The 15017-nt window shown below is 55.1% G+C and overlaps 2 protein-coding genes across 8 annotated transcripts; both read left to right on the top strand.

Moving 5' to 3' along the window:
* The first annotated feature begins 235 nt into the window (after positions 1-235).
* FXYD6 (FXYD domain containing ion transport regulator 6) lies at positions 236-9495 on the top strand. Of its 4 annotated transcripts, none has more exons than XM_081960682.1 (8): positions 1181-1471; positions 6318-6385; positions 6661-6699; positions 6800-6874; positions 7223-7259; positions 7358-7407; positions 7709-7758; positions 8051-9495. In XM_081960682.1, exons 1-7 carry the CDS (start codon positions 1374-1376, stop codon positions 7741-7743), a joined length of 402 nt encoding a protein of 133 aa, XP_081816808.1. In that variant the 5' UTR covers positions 1181-1373; the 3' UTR covers positions 7744-7758; positions 8051-9495. The 4 variants fall into 4 exon arrangements, with proteins under 4 accessions (XP_081816809.1, XP_081816808.1, XP_081816807.1 ...); XM_081960681.1 differs by having other exon boundaries at positions 1208-1471; positions 8095-9495; XM_081960684.1 differs by lacking the exon at positions 1181-1471 and adding an exon at positions 2557-5432 and having other exon boundaries at positions 8095-9495.
* Positions 9496-11220: 1725 nt separating this feature from the next.
* Positions 11221-13403, top strand: LOC309396350 (uncharacterized protein). Of its 4 annotated transcripts, none has more exons than XM_081961415.1 (5): positions 11225-11691; positions 11969-12007; positions 12484-12730; positions 12976-13012; positions 13100-13403. In XM_081961415.1, the coding sequence occupies exons 1-5, from the start codon at positions 11400-11402 to the stop codon at positions 13322-13324; spliced, it is 840 nt and encodes a 279-aa protein (XP_081817541.1). In that variant the 5' UTR covers positions 11225-11399; the 3' UTR covers positions 13325-13403. The 4 variants fall into 4 exon arrangements, with proteins under 4 accessions (XP_081817542.1, XP_081817541.1, XP_081817543.1 ...); XM_081961417.1 differs by having other exon boundaries at positions 11228-11691; positions 12656-12730; positions 12860-13012; XM_081961418.1 differs by having other exon boundaries at positions 11235-11691; positions 12656-12730.
* The last annotated feature ends 1614 nt before the right edge of the window (positions 13404-15017 follow it).

Here is a 15017-nt window from a genome sequence, read left to right on the forward strand (position 1 = left end):
GCAGCCATCAGGCGCCCGCCTTTCCTCCGTGCGCGCGCTCGGGTCTCCGCTTTCACCTAGCGCCTGCCTTGCTCCCAGCCGAGAGCGGCCATGCCCGAGCCCCTGGCACGCCCAGCCCTCGTCAGCTGCGAGGGGACGCGGGCTTAAGCCGAACCACAGCCGGGAGGCAGGAGACGCCAGCCTTTCCCTCTGCGGACGCCGTCTGCCCGGGAAGCTCCCCGAGGGGAAGGTAGGAGGCGAGACGAGAGCAGCCGAACGGCCGGCACCGACGGCCTCGCCCTTTCCTACGCTCGGCTTGTCGAAGGCTCCGTGGCTGGGTGTCCGAGGCGGCCCTGGGATGCGGGCGCTCGGCCCTTCTGGGCGGCGGGGGCCTTCCGTTTCCTGCATCCGAGCGCCTTTCTTCCGAGGGCGCAGCAGGTGGCTTCAGTTGCCTGAAGCAACGGGGCTACGGGCTCCGGAGAGTCGCTCTGCAAGGCGAGAGCGGCTTCTGGGCACGAGCAGGCTGCCGCCGGTCCGCTTGTCGAACACAGCCGGGCGGCGAGGAGCGGTGGACCGGGCGGGCGGGCGGGCGGCTTTTTCTCGGGGGGGGGGACGCTGTTGTTCCGCACCCCGCCCTTCTGGCTTGCTGACGGCGGTCCCCGCCCCCCTCTCCAGCCGCCCGTCCGGCGTCTTGCGACCTCCGCGTTCATCGGGGAAGCGGCGCGCGTGGGTCTGTCTGGCACGGCCTCCCGCCCAGGCTGGCAATTGGCTTTCCGGTTGTCGGGTCAACCGCGAGCTGGCGCGGCGCTAAGTTGCCTGGTTACCGCTCTTCTCCCGCCGTGGACCGCGAGGACGCCTCGCCGGTCGCGACGTGCTCAGCGGAGAAGCGCGCGCTCTTCCCCGCGACAAACTCCCGCCCGCCCCTCGGAATCGCGCGGTTCGGCCCTGGGGAGACGCCTGCTCTCGGCCCCTGCGCCAGGACTCCCGCAGGCGGCTCGTCCGCTTTCGGCCCAAAAGGCTGCGAGGGGCGGCGGCTGTGTGGCGGGCGGGGCGCCCTTTGTTTACGGGCCCTGCGATCGGGGGCGGGGCGGGCACGGAGTGGCGGGTCCGAGCCGCCGCCGCCTTCACGCGCAAAACATCTCGCGCAGCCCCTTCCCAGCGATGCGCAGGCGCAATGTTGCCCATTCTGGGGTGCGGCGGGTGGCAGGCTGGCTGCGGCGGGCTTTTAGGTCTCCTTCTCTCTTCTCTGTTTTGAACAGAAACACCGTCCCCCACCCCCCTTCCCCTCCAAACAGCTGGGAAGCAGCTGGCGCGGTTCGCCCACCAGGCCATTGGCTTGGATGCCTAATCAGAAACGGGCGGGATTTTTTCGTCTGGCTCCGGAATGAAAGCGAATGAAGGGCAGGTCGAGGGCGCCTGGAGGGTGGGGTAGAAGCTGTCAAGGTCGCGCCGCTCTGGCCGGCCCAGAACTCTCTCACTTCCACCTTTGCAGGTGGGCTTGCAAACATCTACGGGGGGGGGGGGGTTGTTGATCCTAGCTTCTACAGCCTGGTCTTTGGCATCCTTAAGAGAATGAATGGGTGAGATCCTGGCTTCCTCTGAGACTCCTTTGCTCTTCACCCAGAGGAACGGCTGTGGGGCAGCTCAGTGAGATTTCCCAGACTCTCCCTTCTGTGCTGGAATAATGCCCAGAGAGGCACTTAGGGGTGAGGGATGCACTTGCTTCAGACGTGAATGGCACTCTGTATCTGTGCCCAGGGGCCTCGCAGCCCACCAGCTGCCACAATTTTTGAAAGCACAGTGTGATTCAGACCCCTCTTGGCCAAAGGAAGGGGAGGGAAGGCTTGTGGTCAGAACCTGGCAGTGCCGTCCCTTCATGAAGCTCCGGTGCAGGGAGGTGGTCTCCTTCTACCTGCTGACCTCTGCAGCACTGCCTGCCAGACAAACGAACAGGCCCCACTCTTGGGAGGGCGGCTCTTTTGGGGAAAAGGGTGCCTATGCCTCCACCAGGTTGATCAATCTCCTGGTTTTGGAATAGCTGCATGGGTGCCGTAGTTAATGCCAACTGCAGGACAGATTTTTATTCTGCCTTGTGGTGGTGTTGTGCAGTGGCTTAAGAGGGCTGTCTGGTCAGGGGCAGGCTGGGAAGCCACCTTTCTGGGTCTGCCCCTGTTTCCCAAACAGGCATTTCTCTGCCTGACTCTACTTTTTGGCCCAGTGATGATCCCGATCCAGAGGGAGTCAGCTGCATCCATCTGGGTTACAGTGCTGTGCCAGGTTCCCAGAGCACGACTGATCCTAGCTTCTTCAGCTCCCGTGGTTCAGTATGTTGAAAGATCCCAGTCCACTGGCTTGCTTAAGCCAATCAAGGTTAACAAAGCAGCAGATGGCCTTTTGCTTTGGTCTTGAGCTGGTGGCCCTTGGTTGCTTCTCAAGGTGAAAACTTATTCTAGGCCCATGATGGCGAACCTGTGTCACACATGCCAGAGGTGGCACGCAGAGCTCTCTGTGGGCACACCTACCGTTGCCAGCTGCACTTCCGGGTTCCGTCACGTGCATGTGCACCAGCCAGCTAGTCTTCGTGCATGTGCACGACGGAACCCAGAAGAGAGCAGCTGGCCACGTGTGCATGCGTGCAACGGAACCGGGAAGTGCAGCTGGCCAGCTGCTCTCTTCCGGGTTTCGTGCTGTGCTGCACACATGTATACTAGCACAGGCACAGGCACACACACATACACGTTCCTGTTCCAGCGCTTGGTGCCGAAAAGGTTAACCATCACTGTTCTAGGCCGTGATCACTTTGCGCTCTGGGGGGAGAAAGTTATCTGGATGAGGCCTTTCCTTGTGGCCTCGCTATCCATTGTGTCAATCAGTTAAAATGGGGAACTGCTGGTGTGGATTTTGGTGCCTGAATGATCAGTATGTAAGGTATTTTGCTGACTTTTACAACATGGGAGGGGAAATTAATTAATTCATTAATTTGTATCCTGATTTTATTTGTTCAAATATTTTTACAAATAACTCAAGATGACGAACTTATCCAACATACCTTCTATTTTTCCCACCAGAACTGCCTGTGAGGTGAGTTGGACTGAGAGAGTGATTCGCCCAAAGTCACCTAGCTGGCTTTCATGATGAAGGCCGGACTAGAACTCAGTCCCTTGTATGCCAGCCTAGTGCCTTAGCCCTTAGACCAGAATGCTCTCAATGGGGGCAGGGGTGGCTAAAAAAGTGGACTGATGGTGGCAATCAGGGGTTTTTATAGGAGAGAAGCCCTCAGACTCACACCCGACTTATCGAGCAGGATCACTAACCCAATTTACCCCCATAACAGAGTATGGATTATCTTAGGGTTTTGCATACTTTTTCCAGCAAAAACCATGAAGGTTGGCTTGGTGTTCAATAAGGAGGCGACACAGAACTCTGTTTTGAGTATTGTTTGTGTAATCAAAACCTCCTTATCTATGACAGGTAGTCCTTGTTTACAGACCATGCACTTGGCAACTTGACAGTTGTGCTGAAAAAACAAATTTATGCCCAATTTACAACCATTTATGACCTTCACAGCATCCCTCAGTCTCATAATTTGTGTTACATCCAGTACCCAAACTGTGTTTCTCTCCCCTTGCGGAAGAGACCAAGGAAGGGTCTGCAAGAGAGGAATGGGCTGCCAGCACATTGCATGACTTTTGATGTGTACTAGAGAGTAATCGGGCATTCCAGCACTCCAAAGGGGGAGGGGAGCAGGGTAGGAGGCAAACAAAAGCAGAAGGCATGAAACTGACTAATATTGCCATTTTTATGTCAGAAAGCACTGGCCCAGCCATTGACTTCCCACATAGCCACCTCTTTGCTTAGCATTAAAAGTTTCTGGTCCCACCAGGGTTTTTAAGCGAGGGCTACCTGTAATAAGATGTCGCTGAAGGTGTGTTCACTTCTGGGGGTCCTCAAGGATTATCGTAAAGGGCCCCGCAAATATTTTGTTGCAGCTGAGCAGTTCATACTTGCTGGGGGCCGTTTGGAGGCTGAGATGAACATCGGAACAGAAGTCGCACTTTCCTGTATTGGCCATCTGGCCCATGGAGTCCATCAACCAGCGCTCCCCGGAAGCTCGGCAGCCCTCAGGCAAATCACATAGGCCAGTTTTTCTCCACATAGGGAAATTTTAAGACGGATGGACTTCAGCGCCAGGAATTCCCCAGCCAGGAGTTGAAAGCTGCTGGGGTTGAGAAACGCCACTCTAGGCCAATACCCACTGATCCAAGGACTGATCCTCATGATAGCAAATTCCAAAGTTTAATTATGTATTGTGTTAAAAAAAAATTGAAAGTAAGATGGGTTGTACCGAAATCTGACAAACAAATAAGAAATAAATAAGAACATCCTCTGAAAATTTTAGCTTTAAAACAGTCATGTTTTAAAGAAGCATTCCCTGTTTTCTGCTAGAAACTCTGCAATAATGCAGAGCTTTCAGCTTCCTCCTTAGCTTCCAACATGAGCTGCCCAGGGGATCTCCAGCTATGATTCCTCCAAGGTTTCTGGAAGAAGAAGAAAAGCAGCAGCCTGGAAGGATGCAGCCTTGGGCGCATCGTGGTTAGATGTGCAGTATTGCAGGCAAACTCTGCCCATAGCCTGGAGTTCAATCTTGGTAGGGCACAAAATGGGCTCAGCTTTCCATCCTTCCAAGGTCTGTAAAATGGGGATCCAGACTGTTGGGGGCAAATAGGCTGACTCTGCAAACCACCCAGAGAGTGCTGTAGACTACTCTGGGGTGGTGTACAAGTCTTAAGTTCTGTTGCTTTTGTTATCACCAAAGGTCAGGTATTATTGATTTTAATGAATTTTAAAGACTACTTTTATTAACATCTCCTCTGATGGAATGTTCCAGAGCAATCAAACATTCACCCACTCCTTTGTGTCATTTTGGAAGAGCCTCTCCGCCAGCAATCAATATCCAGATGAGCATGGATTAATTCCAAGATTAACATCAGACCAACAATTAAGTAAGCAATACCCCAATCAAGAAACTATCAAACAAGCCAACAATAAACAGCCCAGCCAAACAATCTCCTAAGACTTTTCCCACTAACACTGACCAGAATAAGCCACTAGAACAGGGGGGTGAAACTTGCGGCCCACAGGCTGGATGAGTCACGTGCTGGCCCCGCCCCTCCTGGTTTAGGAAAGGGGGGGGAAAGTCACGTAATGCTTCCGTGATGACACGAGTTTGGCACCTCTGCACTGGAACATAAACTGAAAGCAAATACCCCTCCTTACTAGCACCGATGATGTTACCTAGTTTGAGTAATGAAACATCTGCGAGGAAACAGCTGAGCTCAGAGAGGGCCTGAACCATTTCAACCCTGAGCGGCAAATATTCTCCTTTATTGATATAGGCAAAATATCGCCTTGCCTGCTGACCCTTGTGCTGTAGGGGCCTGGCAATAGGGAAGGTGGGTCAGATGAAGAATGGAGGCAATTGAAGGTTGTTGCTGGGTTCCCCATAACCACCTATGGAATGTGCCCGAGAGCTACTGCCTGTTCAGGCCCATTGCACAGAGGACGCTGTTTGGAGGCCAAGGACACAAGCAGCCACAGGCTTTTCAAGCAGTCTGTGTGTGTGTGTGTGTGGGGGGGGGGGGGGGGTTTGACAGCAATTGCCTTGGGGCCGGGTGCTCTTTGGGAAGGCCTTGCTGCAGCACCCGGAGGTCTTGTGCTCGCCTTTCCTCGGTGGTATTGCAGCGGCTGCTGTGCTGAGCTGTGCCCTATGTTTTGGTTGGGGATCCAGAGGCAGGTAGGCAGGCAGTTGGAGGAGCTGCTGCTTGCTGAGCTGAGAGACAACTTGGGTGGGGGTCTGCGTGTAGGAATCTCTTGGGGGGGGCACTCAGGTTGGGCTCCCTGCCTTGCTGAGCCAGGAGACGTCTGTAGGTTGAGGCCAAGTGAGGAGAGGTGGCTGGTGGGGGAGATGACATGGTGGCCCACATGAAGGGCAGGAGATGAAAGCTGGGGGCTCTCCCTTTGGCATTCTCTGCCAAAGAGGCTCGCCTGAGCTTCAAGCCAGTCAGTCTTGTCAGGATCCAGCCAGGCTGGTTTCTTAGCAAGAGAAGATTGCTCAGAAGTGAGCTGCGCGGACAGGAAATCACAGTTCTGCAAGCTGCAGGTGATCTGAAAACACGGTCCCCACATGCAAAGTGCAGCCTGGGTTGAGAGGTAGTTTTGGAAAGCCCCTCTGATATTCTGAGCCCAGGACCCCTGACTAGGCTTCTCTCCCCCCTCCCCGGGTCCCCAGGAAACAGGCCCCCGAGCTGCCTGATGGGCTCTCTTTCTGTCTCCTGCAGCACAGCCATGATGGGAGGCATCCTGCTCTTTCTCTGCTCTTTCCTGGTTCCGGTGATCTTGGCAGAAGGTATGTAGAGCTTGAGGGTGTTTGTGTGTCTCATCAGGATCTGTGCCTCAGCCTACTCTTGTGGCAACTGCTGGGGAGGAATAGATTTGGGTGGTTTCCTTGCATGCACTGTGAAGTCAGGACAGAAGTTGAGGTCCAGGATTCGGTCCTCTCTAGCTGCGTTTGTTGGCACATGCAGAGAAGGAAGAGGAGGAGAGGGAAGAGGAGGACCTGGCTCCCTTCTTGCTCTGCCCACAGAACTGCCACGTTACGGATGTTTTGTTTTCTCTTTCCAGCGACTGAGCAAGAGAAAGAAAAGGATCCCTTCAACTATGGTGAGACACAAACACCCTTATTTGACCCTCTCCAATATTTCTGAGCTTTGCTGCAACTTCCCTTCCCTTTGGTCTTCCCCACCCCCACCCCCACCCCTAGACTACCAGACCCTGCGGATTGGTGGCCTGACCTTTGCCGTGGTTTTCTTCACGCTTGGGATCCTGCTCATTCTGAGTAAGTGAACTCCAGATTAAGGATAGGAATGCCATTTACCAAGAGCCCCGCCTCCCTGGTGCAGGAAAGGAAGCCACGTGGTGATGGCCTGCCTCTCTAGGGTACTGTGGCCAAGGTGTGGCTGTGGTAGGAGAGGGGGCCCAGGCGATACAGAGTTTTCCTCACCCCTTCTGTCCACACCAAAGAAGAAAGGGATGAAAACGGGAAGCAGCTAACAACTACGTCCCTTGGGCTGGAGCTGCCCAGGTTGGCTTTGCTCAAGAGGTGCTCATGCCAGGCTTGCCCAATGGAAGAGGGAGGCCAGTGGTTTGTACACAAAACCTCACTTTGCCGTATCTTTTCCCCCAGGCAGGCGATGCAGGTGCAGCTTCAACTCAAAGGCCAGGTGGGTGAGGCGGCTTTGCTTCCTGGTTGTCCTTCTCCTCATTGCCCCCCTGGGGAGTGGGAAGGGGGTGACGCCTCCTGTCTGCTTTTGCTCCACAGGGCTCCTGGCGATGAGGAGGTGCAGGCTGAGAACCTGATGGCTTCAAATGGTAAGGCTTTGGCCAGGCCAGGCCCCCATTCAGGGGGCGGGTTTCTGGCCCCAGAAGGGGGCAAAGGGTTTGCGGGGCTCATTCAGTCTTCCACCTTCCCTCAGTGCCGCTTGCTGGAGCAGGAGAGGAGCCTGCAAAATGTGCTGCGTTTGCACAGAGGGCGGTCTGGCCTCCTCGAGGGAGCTTCCCTTTTCCTGTGTCTGGGAAGGGGGGGACCAGGCCCATCAGAGTGGCCCTCCTGTATGGGCCATGGGAACTGGGTCCATGGGAGAGAAAAACATCAAAGGTGTTTTTTTTGCAGCCGCACCAGCAGCACCGGAAAAAGCAGAGAACTGAAAGGAAGGCGTGCAGGTGAGTTTTCAGAAAGGGGAGAGGGTATGTATGTGTGTGTGGGGGGGCTGTTGAATGACAGAAATGGAGCAAATCTTGCCAAACTGAGAATTCAGGGGCTGTCCTGGGAAGGAGAGAGGAGCAGCTGACTGAGAAATCCTGGGTGGACAAAGGCAAAGAAGCCAGAACCTTTGTTGAAATTGACATGAAAAGTGACATTTGCTTTCTCTCAAGAGCGGCTGCAGTTGGCAAGTCTTTGTGAAATAGGGCTTTAAATGTGGTCTTAAATCAAATGTATCTTCCCTTGTTGCAGGGGTTCTTTCTGTTTTGCCACTGTCTCTTTTTCTTCTTCTTCAGCAAAGCAGAGCTGACACTGGACAAGTCCATTCCAAATGCAGACCAGATGATGAAGGGACATGGAGGTGATGCCCCCTGGTCCTCTAAGGGAATGTTGACATTTTGGTGTCCATGTTGGCCTGTGCCCTGAAAAATCAGCCCTCTGCTTAAGTATTCCCCACCAAATCCTTGTCTGATTGCATAACGTTCACCTGTCATTACTATGGTTGTGGCCTTGATGTCGTCCTTGTGAAACAATCCCCTCTCTGACCCTCTCTCCTTCTCCCCATGCTTGCTTGATATTCTGACCCTCCCAGGTGAAGACCTGGCCGCTTCTGCCTTGATATGCACAAAGGCTGTGGCTGCCCCCCTCCCCCTCCCGCACAGCTGAAACAGGAGGACCGTGCCTGTGGGAAGGGACTGGACTGAGGAAAGGGAGTCCGGCCCCTTGGTGGTGTTCAGCCTTGGCAGCAGCGGCCTCCCTCCACTCACCCTCTGGCCCTTCTCCTGACCAGGTGGAGCCTGGGTCCCTTCAGAAGCTGCTTCTCAGCAGGGCCACAATGGGCCGTGTCCAGTGTCTCTGCCGCCAGCCGGCCACAGGGCCAGGAAAGGAACTGGAATGCGAGGGGCCCTTCTCAGAAGTCTTCACTTGGCTCCCCAGGAGGCTAAGAGGGCAGTCTGGCGGGGTCCCTTTTTCCTGGGCTGGAGATCTGCTGGCAGAGGGGTGGGGGGGCAGGTATTCACTTTTTTGCGAGGCCTTTGTGGGGTGGGGTGAGGTGATTCTCGTTACCATTGACTTGTTTTGGATAGGGCATTAGTTCCGCCAAGTTCACACCCCTGTATGTTGCAACACAATGTCCTGTAGGATTTTGGGTGCCCCTTGTGTTCTTCTTCTAAGTGCTTGGCAGAATTGGCAAGAGAATTCAGCACAGGAAAGAATGAGAAATTCAGTTCCAAGATGGTTTCCATTGGAAGCCCAGTGAGGAGCTGAGGCTCTTCCAGACGAGTTTAAGAAGTGGGTTTGGCCTAACCTTAATGCCCCTTTCCCCAGCCCTAGAACCCCCCCCCCCAAGGCAAAAGGCTCCCCTGGCTACTTCTCATCTCATGCAGCCACCTGGCCAGATGCCACCAGATGAGGAGAGCAGAAGAGGAGCCAAGCCTTCCTCCCCCTCTCCAGTCTTGTCTTTGCTGTGGTTGCCATACCTTCTGTATTGCCATGTGACTCTATTGTCTCTGTAGTGTGCAGTAGGCAACAACCATTGAAAACATCTGTGTACAAATGTATCTCCAAAACCCAAGCCATGGTTGTGTGTTCACTTGGTGTAGGTTCTCCTACTGTGTGGCTATGATAAAGGACTCCCACATGTTTGTGCTGTATCTCAACTCAAGAGAAGCATCAAATAAAATATTGTTTCTATTTCAGTGCCTCGGTGTTCTCCTGCAATGCAATGAGGGCTCCTTAGGAGGGCTCTGTGAATAAGGAGGAGTGGGGTCTCCTGCACTTCCATTGCCCGTGGTCCCTTCAGCCCCTGCCCTTTCCCTGTTTGCAAAGGAAAAATGTACTGGTTTTCTCTTTCTCTCTCTCCCCCACCCTCCCTCCCACCATCCATCCATCTATCTACCTACCTACCTACCCACCCACCCATCCACCCACCTGATTGCTCTTCTTATCAAGAAAGGCTGAACCAATAGTGAGATTTGTGAGTAGGGGGCAGCCCCACTTGCCAGTCACAAAAACAGCAGCAGCTGTTTATATCTGGCCAACTTAGGTTGTGTGGCCTTTGGGGGAGGGGGGCTGCTGGGAGGGGGGCTGCTGGGATGGGTTGTCATCGGAGAACACAATCCCACAGAACCTGGACAAAATACCAAGTGTGGTGGGTGGGTGGAGATTTCCTGTCTGTGACTCAGATTGTGCGCTGAAAAGAAGGCTGGGGAGGAGGTGGCAAATGCACCTTCCCAGGAGTGTGGGCTTCGAGTGGAATCTCCACCATTGGAAGGTCAGGTGGGCACCCAATGAAGGGCCCCAAGGAGGTTCTTCCCCTGAATGGGTTGATGGCCAGAGAGCGTTTCTGGTTGACCTTGGGGAAATCCTTCAACTTGGCTTCCTGGGGTGCATGTTGCTTTAGTCTCCTTTAGGGGTTTCCCTGTAATGTCAGAGCAGCAGCCGGACATCAAAAAGCATTTGCTGGCACCTGAAAGATTTAGATGGATTATTGCAGATGATCTAGGGGATCACAACTGGTGGAAAAATAAACATGTTGGAGAACTTCAAAAACCACATGACGTGGTTGCTAGGGAAAGACTGTTTGGAAGGATATCTGCACCTGGACCCAACAAGTTTACAGCTGATTGTTTTAAGCCTTTCTGCATGCTACAGCAAATATTTAAAGCCTGGAGCCTGTGCCAGAAAGCCTTCCATTGGAATGGGGGTCTTGCCCAGGACCTTGCTCCATGGGGTCCCCCAGTAAGGGCCAACCAAGAGGAAAGGTCCAAGGACAGTGCAGTGGCCGGTCCTCCCCTCTGACTGCCTCACTCTCTATGTGAGAGAGGGAGGGAGAGGGAGAATGCTTTGGCTTCTGGGATGGGAGGCAGCTCCAGCTGTTTGGCTTTGGGGTACCCCAGATGCTTCATTGACAGAGAGACCACAGCTATTTCCAGTCTGGATGCAGACTGCTGCAATGTGACACCATGGGGAGGGGGGAAGCTCCCCAAAAGAAGGTGGGCTTCACCCCCATCCTGTGAGATGCAGATCAGCCTCAATGCAGGCAGAAGAACCTGTGTCCAAAGACCAGGATTGAGCCACCTGCTCATCCAGGAGTGACTGGAGGTCGGCTTCTCCTACCCAGACTGGACCCCTTATTTGCCTCCACCGCAGCTGAGCCTCTCCTGTAACCCTGGGGCCAATTCTGGGGCAACCACTGCTCCCTGGGAGCAGTGGCAAGATGGAGCAGAGCAGAATGGGGAGCCTTGGGTGGTATAGGCCACAGCCTGTGCCTTGTTTTCAAGGAGACTGAGCCCTTCCAAAGGAGGGTAGCCTCCCCCAGGTTTTGCCTTGTGACTGGGATAAACATTACAGGCAGCTGGTTAATGTTTAATGAGATGTTTGTCCTCTGTGCTCCCCATTACAATGTGCGTGGGGGGCGGCTGCTCTGGCTGTCCATATCTGAGCCAGGCAGGCTGGAAAAGGGTAGGTGGTCCAGGTTCTTCACATCTGGAGAGAAATTAGCCCCCCTCCCATTTCCTCCAACAGAAAGCCAGAGAAGAGAGTCACTCCGGCCAGCCTGCTTGGAGGCCAGAGCTGGAGAAATGCAAGGGTGAATAAAGAGATGGGATCTGCCTTCAAAAGGCAGGGCCAGGATCTGATCGCTGGGGCCACCAGCCCTGGACCACAGGCGCAGGAGGGGGCGTTGGAGAGATGGAAAAACCCCAGAAGAGGCGTCTTCGATCAGACGCGGGAGGGGGGGCTGCTTTGGGCGGTTGCGGGCCCTCTATTTATTGCCCCGCGCAGTTGCTCTCCAGTCCTTTCCGCAGCTAGATCGGAGCGCTCCCAAGGGACGCGGGCAAAACCAGCGGGTGGCGCGATGGGACCGCTTCCTTTCTCCCCCACCGATGTGGCAAGTGGGTCTTTCCTTGTACTTGCCGCAAGCACGAGGCGCGAGTGGCCGGTTTCATTTCTGGGCTGCCATATTTTCTCGGCTGGGGCTCCTCCGGGGGGTTGACGGCGTAGCCGGCAGTTTCGCAGTCGCTCCGCCGGCCGGCCGGCCGGCCGGCCAGTTTCGAATGCCGCATGCGAAAGGCTCCGAGCCCGGGTCGCAGCGTCTCGTCCTCGGAAACCCAGGCCCGCCACTGCCCGGCTTCTGATTTGGTTTCTTTTCTCTCCTCCCGTTCCCGCCAGAAAATTTGCCGGAGACCGAGAAAGCCCTATTTTCTTACGGTAAGAAGGGGCAGAGGGGCGGACCCCAGGATGGGGCGGTGCAGGGAGTTGGCCGCTGCCGCCCTGGCAGGGGCGCCAGAAAAAGGGCAGACGGGCTTCTGCTGCCCGGACTACGGTGCGTGAATATCAAGCCGTCTACGAAAGGCCACCGGGGAATCATACTGTGGATAATAAGAGGGGACCGAGCACCACGAAGACTTGTCCCGCCCCAAAATATTGATTTCCTTTCCTTTCTATATCGCTTCCCTTTGAGCAAAACACAATAAACCATGTTTACATCAGCTAGATCAATAAATAGGGCAACACACAGCGACACAATAAAAAAAAGTTTAAAAAGACGCCCTCCCCATCCGTCTCGCTTTCCGAGCCGCCCTCTCCCAGGACTAGCGAGGTTTTGGCCCCTTCCGTAGGCCTCGGAGGAGTCTCGCCTCATCTTGCCGCTCAGTTCCCCGCCCCTCCCCGTCTGTTTGATTCAGGGCTTGTTTGGGAAGTAACCAGCCGGGGCCTTCAGGAGGGCAGCCGCTCGCGTGCAATTTTAGCGCCGGCTCCTTGCCCCCTCCAACCAGAGGTCAACTCTGGGGCCGCCCCGCCTCTCCCCCGCCCCCGGGCCGCAAAGCCTCTGCCGAGCGCTTCTTCTTCTCTCCGCAGACTACGAGACCATCCGCCACGGGGGGCTCATCTTCGCCGTGGCGGCCTTCCTGATCGGGCTCGCCATCCTCTTCAGTAAGCGGCGGGGAGGGAGGGGGCGCGGGGGAGGTTCTGGCGACCTTTCCCGGGACACAGGAAAGCGGGCGAGAGCGCCTGGCTCGCTCTTCCTGCGAGGAAAAAGGGAACCGCCGTCCCCGCTCTCAGGGTCAGGCTCCAGCTCCCGGGAGCAGGCGGCAGGGAGGACATCGGGCGGCCAGGCTAAACCCCCAACAGCTGCCCCTCCCGGCGGCTCGAGCTTTCACCAAGTTCTTGCGTTGCAGGTCGGCGGTTCCGCTGCGGAGGGAAGCAGCAGCGACGGTGAGTAGCCCTGGCCCCGTTGGCCAAGCCTCTCGGGCCCGGGGACTTCCCTGATCTCCGCCTGCTCTCTGGCCCCTCTCTCTCCAGACCAGGCGAAGTGAACGAACTGTGAGCCCGGCTCTGTCCAGCGCACCTTTCTGCGGGCCTCCGGCTCCTTCTCAGAGAGGGACGGGGAGTGCGGGCGGCCTAGCCGGCGGCTGGAGCACCACTCGCGGCGGAGGTGCCTCTTCTCTGCCGGGAGCGAGAGATCTTCCTCCGAAATCTGAATGGGAAGCGGCTCCGGGCGCGCGTCCGAGGAAGCGACGAGCCTAAGCCGCACTTGGCTGCCGCCGCGCCTCCTCTGGCCGTGAAATAAAGCGCCGCCTCCCAAGTCGAGTTTTAGCTGAGAAAACCGGCTCCGCTTGATCATTGTGGCCATCCCAAGTGGGCGGCAGCGGCGACGTTTTTCCGACTGGGGCATGCTCTCTGATTAGGGGAGCTGGACCTGGGGTCCCGGCCGACGGGCAGGAAGAAGCGGGGGCTTTCCGTGCCTTAGATGCGCTTGGTCTGGGGACAGCTGCCAATCAGAAGAGGCCGGCGGCGTGTGTGTATGAGGGCCGGGCGGGGGGGGGGGGTTCTCTTCAACGGTCCAACAGCAGAGTTCTGGGATGAAGGTGACCAGGCTGTCTTTCCTGCCAGGGATGAAAAGAGTTGAAAGGGGTGGCAAGTGGCCCGAAGAAGGCGGGACTCGGGAGGGTATGTGTGAATGTAGTATTCTGTAGCACAGTATTCTGTATGCTGCAACTGGCCAAAGAGCCCGGGGCCAGAAGAGTGTTTGCATCCTCCTAAGGTCTGAGCTGTGGGGATTATATAGGAGCCCCAAAATCTGCTGTGGCCTTTGGTGCCATCTAAATGGGGCAGGCTGTTGTCATTGGCAGTCACAAAGAGACATGGGGTGTGATTCAGCGAGGACCTTGCTTGCCATATCTTTCTTTTGGTCTTTCTCCACCACTGAGTCCAGGTGCTTTCCTCTGCCATCCTTGAGTTGGCACAAAAATAGACCTGCATAAAAGATGGTGTCCCCATTGCCCTGTCATTATCCTGTCCGTTTGCCTGTTTCTGAGGCTTGATTTGTGAGCATGTTAATGATTGGCTTTCTTCTGTAGCTTTGGTGCCCCCCCATCCACCTTCAGTAAAGGAGGTGGTCAGGAGAGGACAGAAAAAGGGAGGGTGGGCCTTTGGGACCCAGCTGGTCTTCTCAGCCAAAACTCAACTTGCTCTATCTTGAGCAAGAGGGCTGGAGGGAGAAACTCTCCTAGAATGTTAAGATTCTGTGCAACCACAGAGTTCCAGTTATTACTGGGGTTTCTGTTTCCTGACCAGGCCTCTTTCAAAGTGCTGAATGTGGGGAGCCCCCTTTCTCCTGGCTCTCAGTCACAGCACAACCCATTAAGAAACCAATGCTCCCTAGCCATGAATCAATCGTCGGCCACTAGGGCACCCACGCTGTTCACATGTGGCACATCTGACTGCTCCAAGTGAGACTAAGTGGAAGAGGAGCATACAGGCTCTGTGAAGTGGGCTAGGGGCCTGGCTCCCCAAGCCCCTTTGCAATGTTGCTTCTCTTCCCATCATTCCTAAACTAAAGGAAATCCCAATATTCTGTAAATGTGCTGGCCACAATCTTCCCTCAGGTGCATCAGCTTTTGTAGCATTTGTGCTTTTTAATGGGGGAGGGGGGCATGCAGTCTTTTTGATAAGACAGGTAGGGTTCTAGAACTGAGTGAGTGGCCCACTTGTATACAATGGAAGAGCTGCACTTCAAAGAGCTCCACTAGAGGTCAGTGTAGGTTCATAATTTGTTCTATAAAAAGCAGGGAGAAGAATTGTGTTGGTTGCCTATAAAAGGATCAGTTTCTTGATTAGGGACTTCCAAAACGGCACAAAGGAGCTTTTTATTTCTCTGGAACACTTCAAGAGGGGAGATGTTCATAAAAGCCGTCTTTAACATTTCTTAAAATCAATA

Source organism: Natrix helvetica, assembly GCF_964273705.1.
Source record: "Natrix helvetica genome assembly, chromosome: 8".
Classification (NCBI taxonomy): Eukaryota; Metazoa; Chordata; class Lepidosauria; order Squamata; family Natricidae; genus Natrix; species Natrix helvetica.